The 9,898-nt window shown below is 28.6% G+C and overlaps 1 protein-coding gene across 1 annotated transcript; it reads right to left on the bottom strand.

Annotated features, from left to right (window-relative positions):
* Positions 1-400: 400 nt before the first annotated feature.
* Positions 401-9,699, bottom strand: OCT59_027507 (uncharacterized protein; the record flags this gene model as incomplete). The annotated part of the gene is made up of 12 exons (XM_066137020.1): positions 401-921; positions 1,007-2,446; positions 2,519-3,914; positions 3,986-4,057; positions 4,144-4,995; positions 5,080-5,118; positions 5,183-5,241; positions 5,327-7,119; positions 7,194-8,314; positions 8,383-8,433; positions 8,524-9,302; positions 9,378-9,699. The coding sequence occupies 12 exons, from the start codon at positions 9,697-9,699 to the stop codon at positions 401-403; spliced, it is 8,445 nt and encodes a 2,814-aa protein (XP_065993449.1).
* Positions 9,700-9,898: the final 199 nt, after the last annotated feature.

Below are 9,898 nucleotides of genomic sequence, written 5' to 3'. Positions count from 1 at the left end.
AAAATAATAAAAAATTTTTTCGGTATTGAAAATAATTAAATTTTTTCGGTTTGAAAAAAAAACTAAAAAAATAAAGAAATACGAACTACAAAAAATGATTAAAAAACAATGAATAGTTCAGGCGCAGACATGTCACGCGTTTCCTTGTTACACTATAGTGAGCATTTTTTTTTCCCAATTATGATATGTTGAGCCCAAAGACTGTATCAATGGATTCATTTAAAATTCCTAAAACGGCGTAAACGCTGAAATTCTTTTTTTTTTAAAAAAAAATAATAGTATATGATAACATAAAATAAACATAAATGATAAAATGACTACGGTAAAAGAATGGGTTGAAGAAATGGATATATCCGTTATTTGAGCAAGATAAATTTAAAGTGAAAATATTTATATTATGTTAATTATTCATTTTATCTTCTTTAACTGTTAAGAATGGTTCTAATTTTTGTGACATTTGTGATATTTCTAATTGTTCAACATCATTTGCCGCATTTGTATTAAGTTTTAATAATTGCTCTTTTATAAGCTTCCTATTTGATATAATGTGTCTTATATAGTAATTTCTTAATTGTTGTGCATTAAAATCTTCCGAAGATATTAGAATTTTACATAGATTACGAACACCAATATATCGACCTTTAATAATAGTATCTTCTACTTTATCTTTCAGCGTTTCAACGTCATAAATATCAGTTACTTGTAACATATTAATAAGAAATAATAAATATTGATCTGTTTTAAAATCATCTGGCTTACGTAAAACAGATTTTACCGCATCTTCAAAAGTTTGTCCATATAACCATCGAAGTAATATCCAAAATATATCCGGATGAATACCTTTTATTGAAACCTCGATTTCATCCCTTGATGATTCACTTAAACCACTGTAGAACATTCTTTTAAAATATGAAGAAGCCGCTGCGTGAAAAAAAAAATATTATTTGAGGGAAATATGTATAGTACTGTATATATAAGCAGGAAAAAAAATATTAATTTAACGAACCTGAAAGCACATATCTGTTAGCACCAATTTTTTCTTGCTCTTCATCAAAAATGAAAAAAACATCATGATATTCATTGTTAGATTGTTTTATGAGTTTATCTAATAAATCATTAACCAATATTTCTTTTTGATCAACTTTTGCATTTTTTTCTGAATTTTTTATCTTTTCTAACTCTTCTAACTCCTCTATATTTATCTCATAAGCTCCCGTAAGCAATAATAGATCTTTATATGGCATTAAACATGTTTGAACTTTGTACATTCCCTCTTTAATATCTTCTTGTATTCCAAAAACAAGCTCCTTTCCTGCTACCCAACTTTTTTCGTCTAATGGATCATCCCCATTTAAGAACAATTTCTTGTCAGAATCATTAAATTTTAATTTAATCAACCCTTTCATAACGTCATCATGCGAAAATTCATTCATTATTTTATATATTTCTTCCATTACGCTTTTTATATCTGAAGACTTCCAAATATTTTTGGATTTAATTTCTTCGATAAAAAAAAGCCAATGTTTAATAATTTCTTCTAAAGATGGTTTTCCAATAGTTGAATATCGTTCACAAAATGAATTATCCGGTTCAACACTTCTTTCAAATAAAGGTCTTTGAGTCCAACATACTTCCTTATATCTTTGAAAACAAAGAACTGCAAAATTTTCATATCCTAAAGTTTCTTTTGCTTCCTCTTGAAATGGACTCTGAAGACACTTTTCTGATGGAATGAATTTGATATATATAATTTGGTTCCATTGATCGTTTGAAAACATAAAATTATTTGTATATAAATAATTTATTAAATATTTTGCTCGAATTTTGACTACATTTATTGGAAATTTATCCGGTTGTTGAAATTGAGATTCAATCTCTCGTGCACATTTAATAAATGTATCACAATTTGCTCTGCGATTAAGCCCGATTCTTCCTAAAGCTTCTAAACAAACAGAATCGTTTTGTAATTCTGGCGGTATAAATTTGTCGGTGTCAAAAATGTTGTGAAATAAAATTTCATCATTGTCATATAAAGTATCTGCTCTCGCGAAAGCAGTAAGTGATTTGTTAGGTACCATTTTAAATTGTTTGAAATAATCAATATTATCTAAAGATAAAAGCTTTTTCAAGAAAGTAATATAGTCTTGAGAAGGTACAAAATTTTCCAAATCTGGTACTATATAGTTTTTAAAATAGTTTAGTTCATTCATATAAGTTGCTTCTAATGATTGTTTTTGGCGTAATTTAATAAGCGCATTAAAATCTGATTTACTATCACATCTATAGAAATCAGTATTTTTATGGAAAGAAAAAAATGGCAACCTGCACGTAAGAAGATTTCCAGATGTGGCGTCAATGAATTTTCCTCCTTTTTCATTGGAATGTATTGGCCATATGGGTAAAGATCGAAGTATGTCCATAAAATTTTTTTGTTCTCGTCCATGTTCTATTGGGATAAATAATAAGATATCAAATCATTTCCATTAAAATAATCATTTTTGCAAACAATCTTATTTACCTATTAAAGATTGAAGTTCATTTTTAATATATCTTCTAAAATTATCGTAATCGGACAATGATAGATTACCAGTTTCGAACAGCTGCTCCATAGACTTAAATAATAATGAACAAGATACCTTCAAAGAATTAATTACGTTTAAAGGAGTACAACTTAATGTACATTTTTTGAAATATTGGTGAGCGTTATCAGGAAATTTCAAATCAGTAAAACGAACTTGTAGTTTTGATAGTATTTGATATAAATAATGACCATTGTCAGACACATATAAAACTGGATCTTTTATATCAAGTCGAATAAGTTTGGAAGGTTGAATCACTGGCAAAAGAGGATATTTTGAAAGTCTAGTAAATTCTCTTTCTTCTTTCATTTTAATTAATATTGACCAAATCTTTATAAGCCAATCATAATTTGGTATAGAGTTTCCGTATGGATCCCATGGTCTTTCCTTTGAAGGCCGTAATTCAAACATTAAAAGATCTAAGAGAGCCGAAGCATCAAATTTTTTGATATTTGTGTATGCGGAGAAATCTTCTTTATTAAATATTTTGATTAATTTCTTTGGTAAATCAATAGAAACAAATTTTGGTGGACCAGTACTCGGGAACAAATCTAGATGTTCTTTTTTTCCAATATAATAGACATCACCAAACTTTCCAACAGAACCATCACTCAATGGAACTAACGGTAGTCCAGTAAGAAATTCATAAGCATTTTTATCTTGTAGAATAAAATCAAGCAATTTGAATAATGAAGTATGATTAAGATTATAATCAGAAATCCCGCATAATATTTCACAAACTGATTCTCCGGTGATAGGCTCATATAGGAAATTTGAAGGGTCGCCAGATTCAAAAATTTTATTCAATTCTTCGATTTTATTTTCATCAAGTATTACAACCGATACTCCCAGACTAATTAATATATCTGCAATTTCATTTTCTGGCTCAAAAATTTTAGCATCCTCTAAAGAAATGAATTCCCCGTCATTAGCCTCAGTCCAAAATATTCTATGATTACCACAACCTAGTTTTTTAATAACATTCAAACCATAATTTTTGTATAGTACATCAATTATTAAATCATTTTTAGTCGGCCAAAGATTGTTTATGGAAAGTGGAAAGTAACTAGTTTCTTGTTTTCGTCTATTTTCTTCAAGATCCACAATATAGTCAAGTAATTTGATGTGCAATTCAGGTAAAACTTCGTATAGAATATACATATCCCAATTTATATCATCACAATCAACTTGCGGGAAATTATTTTCAGGTTGTAAAATATTACTCTTTGCAATCGATAAAGTAAAGTCTCCCTTCAAGTGAACTCCTAAGTTTGTACTTATTGGCGGAGACAAATGAGAATAGATTTGACCCTTAAGCTTAAGTGGATTTAGAAACTAATATGAAAAATCAATATATTTTTAATAAATTAATATTTGATTTCAAAAAAAAAAAAAAAATTAACTACCAATTCGGTTCTTAATTCATCAAACGATTTTGTATCGGATTGAGCGAGCAAATAAGCTACTCCACCTCTTGGCTTTTTTTTTTTTAAATTAATAAATTAATTATTTAAATTTAATATATATTAATAATTAATGTAAATGCTTGTTTTTTGAAATTTACCTTAAGTCGGTTTTCCCTCGAAAATTTTTTAAGTCTATCTTCAAGTTCTCCTGACATTGGTTTGATCTTATTGTGTTCTCCCGTACATATAGCCCATATTTCCGAAACTTTTTTGTTTTGTACAAAATTCATTCTTTCGATATATGATTGGTATATTTGTACATCACAAGTGCTATCAATCATTTTTCGGTGAGAATTATAATAACTATCAATATCAAATTGAACATTATGATTTTTCACATGATATAAACTACATGATTCTATATTCCTTAGAAATAGCATCTCGTTATTATCCAGAATATTATTGAATGTTTTCATAATTTTATTTATATTACTTATGGCATTACTTGATATACCACTATTTTTTGCTAATTCAGGAATCTTAAGAGGAAGTCTGAACAAGGTTCCCTTAAATTCTTTTGACATGTCACAATCTCCTACTGAGTATTTATCAGGAAAATTTTTCTCAATGAAATAAAATATTTCTTCATATGGATAGCATTGTTCTGGAAAACTACTCTTAAACTTTTTTTCAATAAAATCTATTTGAACACCATTTGGTCTCTTAAGAGGAAATCCTGACAGTGGAAGAAATTTTGCATGTGGATCTAAAAATACGATATACCTCCCACTTACAAAGCTCAGAAAATCTGTAATATGGAAAGCACAATTAAGACTTCTAATGTCAAGGTTTATTAAAGACTTAAAGCTATCGTCTGTAAGCTCTACATCATTATAAATCCATATCGTAGGACCTTGAATTTCTTCTGATAGGAATGATTTTTTAGAAGGCTCATGCTGCCTTTCATCTACTATTATTAAAAACTGTTTGGCACCAGCATCATCTGCATTCTATACGGAGAAGAATATATAAATCCTTGCGATATAATTTAATTCGAAAAAAAAAAATAAAAAATAAATTTACTTCAAACTTACTTGAAGAAATTCTTTAAATACGGAGTTTATAGAATAGTCCTAATAGTATGAAGCATTTAGTCACATGTTATAATAAAAATTGAAGGTTAAATTAAAAAATTACCTTGACAATATTTTCAATCCTAGTAGTTAGAGATTCGATTTGGCCATATATTTCCCTTACTAGATATAGTATTTGCATTATATATAAATAATAAATTTAAAGAAATTAGATTGAAATTTAAAATTTATAATTTAGTATAGTTACCAAATACTGTTCCCTTTAAAGTTTGAATCCCTAATTTTTCGGTAATGTCTTGAGTTATAGAATCATGAACAATTTCATAATTGCTTTTCTCTTCATCGCTAAATCTACTCCCCATATCATCAAAATAAATTTCACGAAAGTTAACAAGTACATTTTTGTCGTTTGGAATCAACAATCCTTCCAATTCATCCGTATCATTTTCATTTCCTTCACTCCTATTATCCTTTCGTATCCTAGCGATTTGTTCAAGAATCATAATAACATTACTTATTTCACGTGTGTCTAAGATTCTATTTTTATCCTCTTTGACTATACTTTTAATAAATTCAACTAAATCTTTTACTCCAACTCTGTCTCGAACTCCCATCTTCTTAAACAAATCTACAAATTTATAATATTCTAAGGGAAGTTTAACAATTAAAGAATCGTTATTCTGAAATTGGTCAGGAAGGTTAACGACAACTTTATCACTTGAATGAAATGATTTTCCGCACAAAATCCATGGTTCATTTCTTAAGGATTCGATCATAAAACGAAGTTCTTCATTAGTACTTTCACCAGGAGCTTGAGAAATTGAAATTTCATTCATATATTCATAAATCGTGATACAAATAGATTTTCTCTCATTTGGTGAAGCCACACTATCGCGACATAATTTCAATTGTCTTAGAACAGTTTTAACATCTGGATAAACGTCCCAATCAAAAAAATCTATAAAATTATTATTCTCAAGATTATATTCCAGAACAGGTACAGTCAAGCAAACTAGATTTTTATACTTTTCACAATAACAATCTTCAGCTTTCGAAAAAAGCTTGTTACCAAATTTGTCGACCGTAGGGATCCATTCTGCTTTTAAAATAGATTCCAATGTTGCATTATTAAGATTGTTAGTCATAAGAGTTAACCGATCCCAATTATCATCGATGTATTTTAAAAGACTAAATGCTTTGGCATGGACTAATTCTTCATTGGAAGTTTGCTTTCGTGTCATGATAACATCAATTCGAGAGATTATATCGTTTAGAGTAAGAACTGATTTAATTCCCAACGATTTCAGAATTGGAAGGTACTTTTGCGGGTTGCCGAATTTACCAGCAGGAAAAAGTTGTTCATCATCAAAAAATAAATCAGTTACTGCCTTTGCTTCTGGATCAAATAGTTCTGTTGGCTTAGCTAAATTTATAAGATCAGTTGATTGATGTTGTTGCGACATATTAAGTGTAACAGCAGGTACAAAAGACCTTCCTCCAAGATCATTCTTTAAGTCAGCATCAAATAAAGATGGTAATCTATCAAAAAGTTTTTCAACAACTATATCTATATTTCTTGGTATTTGTAATTCGAGGAATGGTATTACAAACATTCGCCAATAATCATATATTGCTAATCGAGGAATTTTTATAATATCTTCCAATATATAACACATGTTTTGGGAGTTTGAATTAATAAATCCTCCCTCATCACGTGGATAGATAATCTTGCCATATGAATTTTCTTCATCTCGAGGTAGGAGATACCATTTTTTATTTTTAGGTAGTGATGGTAATAATGGAATTGGTGAAATATGATCAACTTCAGTAAAAATTGGAAGATGTTTAATAACATCAATATGTTTTTGCATAAGATTATTTTTATTAACAAGTCGCAAATAATTAGATAAATGTTCTACGACTACCGATGCTTCATTAATTTGTAACTTTTCTTTCAAATTCTCTGGATATGATGTATTAGCTTGAAAAGAATCCAGAACCGATATAATATTATTAGGCTTAATAATATACGGTGATACTCTAATGATATGAAAAGAAGTTTTTTTTTTAGATTATTTTATGATAAAAATGCTATTTACGGATAAAATACTCACTTATTCCATTCCGAAATTTGGTTAGTATCAAATTCATTGTCCACGAAAACAGCACCAAATTTTTCGAAAATTGAAATTAAAGAATTGGTTTGAATATATTTACTAGTAAAGGTCTTTCTAGAAGTCTTTAGCTTTCTAAGAGTAGAGCGATTTGTTGGAATTAAATGGATATCTTCAAACTTTGTTAAATCCCAATTTCTGTATCTTAAGTTATTCCATAATTGATAAATCCATTCACAATGATTTGGCATTTGTATCTCTTCAAAACTTTCATTTTCTGCAAAATTCAATGAGGTTTTGATCATATCAGCAACGGCTAATTCATCTAATATTTTGATATTTAGATTCCATCCGGCATTTGCATAATTATACAAACATTTATATAATCTGAAATCAATTGATTTATCAATGAATTTGTCTAATTGATTTGTGAAGATATTACGTTCATCGTTTTCATGATTCTTGATGTCATTATCTGGACCAATATATACATAAGAATTGCCAAATTGTGTTAAAGTACCAAGATTTATACCATCCGCGAGTGGAATTATTTTGAGTCCTTCTAATTCACTAAGATTTTGATTATTTAATTCTTTTAATATATATTCGAATAATAGTAAGGTTTCTTTTCTTGATAGTATATTTTCCCATTTAGCACGATTTTTATTCAAATAAATACGAATAATAGTTGGTGAAAAAAACTTGAGAGATTCTTGATGTTTAGAATTTTTTAATACTCTGATGATAGGATACAAAGTTGATATTACAGGAAATCCTATATTAGCAATTATTTTAGATATGTTGAAATTAAATAATTTTTCGTCTTCCAAATAGCCATTAGAAAGTGAAAGCCAATTATCACAAAATGGACCTTTGAATACGCGATCTTCTATATTGAGACAATTTGTAACATTTTGTAAAAGATCCTTACAAAAGATACCTATGTTACCCGATGTACCCCCCTCCTTGACTATTGGCCAAAATTTATATAAATCATCTGATTGAATATTGGGAACTTTATGTGGAAGTTCATGAAGGAATTTTACCCAAGCTTTGGGTAAGACATTTTCAAATAAGTATTGATTCCATTTAGCCTTTATACGCGCCAACGCATCGTCCGCCTAAAAGTTAAAAATAGTTAATATGTAATTATTTTACTTTATTCTATTTAATTTTTAATAAATATTACCAAATCTTCATTTTCAATAGGTGACCATAAAGAACGTCGATTAGTGCTAACCTGTTAGACATATAAAAATTTTTTTTTTTTAGCATTAAAATCGTAACTGCAATAAAATACGAACAATAAAAGCTCATATACAGTACATACCGCAAAATATCCATGCACGGAAACGGGAAAGGGCATATAAATGGGAAGAGGTAAAAAACAAAATAATCTTCCAATAACATTTTTAAAATCTTTTAAAGGAACGGCTAAACCAACGTTAGGAATAAATTTGTATAAATCTATTTTACTAAAGTTCTTTTTGGTATCAAGTAAGTCATCAAGGTAATTTAGAATTAACCATTCTGAATTAGGTTCTTTAATATCTCCTTTCTGACGATAGAATGATGCGACATAGGATGTTACTAATTCTTTTGAATTGGTCGAATTCATCATCGATGCGATACTTTCACTTATTAAACAACGTTGTTTTCGAACTTGATCTGCATTTTCTAATCGAATTTTATATAATAACTCGGGTTCATCGGCGCCTTTTCGTAATACATAAAAAGAAATACACTCTATATATTTCAAAAATAATAAACAATTAATGCTTTCATGTTCGTAAAATTTACGAAACATGTCCAAAATTTCTTTAGGTTTATAAACTTTGTTAGAAATATCCGAATCGGTGGAATCACGAAGAGGATAACGAAAGATAGTTCCTTTAAATGGTTCTTTAAATGGTCTATTACATCGCAAAATCTTTTTGAATGGAGCAAATTGGTCTGGAAAACCTTCAGCCAATTTCTGACGTACAAAGTCGAATTGAATACCACCATTAAAATGCCTTTCGTGTGGATCAAGAATAACGTACTTGTTACCAGTAATAAAGGAAGGAGAATCGGTAATATGATAAATTGAATTAAATCCAATTCCCATAACTAAAAATATGCTATTTGTTAATAACTGAAACGTGATTGTTGTGCAAACTCGATTTTAAAATGAATTTTTTTTACCTCCGATCTTATCAAATTTTTTGCGTTTTTTACTATCAGCTAAGTTGAGCAAAGATTTGAAATCATCATCTTCGAATATAGCAGTATTTTTTGATATGAGTGCAGGACCTTGATATCTGTTAAGTTGTGGTTTAAACAATTTATTTGATGGATATTTATTAAAATCCAAAATAAAAATTTGCTCAGTACTTTGAGCATCATCTGAATTCTGAAGAATTTCACGTAATATTTGTGAACCATCAGGATATTCTTCAAGAATTTTACGTAGACGACTCGTGTAAGGTTCTTTTGGCTTGAAATCTTCACCTAATGGAAAATCCATGAATTTTAATAAAATTTATTGAACTTTAAAATATTTGGACGAGGTGAAAAATTATAATTTTGAACATGCCCGTCAATCTATATTAAAGTCAAAATGAGTCAATACTGACGTAATAGTAAACAATTACGCCAAGATTCCAACAACAGGTTTTATGTTTTTATTCTATGGAATTCTATGGGAATAAACATTATTGCCATTT

This window comes from Rhizophagus irregularis, chromosome 7, assembly GCF_026210795.1.
Source record: "Rhizophagus irregularis chromosome 7, complete sequence".
NCBI classification, from domain to species: Eukaryota; Fungi; Glomeromycota; class Glomeromycetes; order Glomerales; family Glomeraceae; genus Rhizophagus; species Rhizophagus irregularis.
Note: the sequence above shows the minus strand (reverse complement) of the source record. Positions and strands in the feature narration are given on the sequence as shown.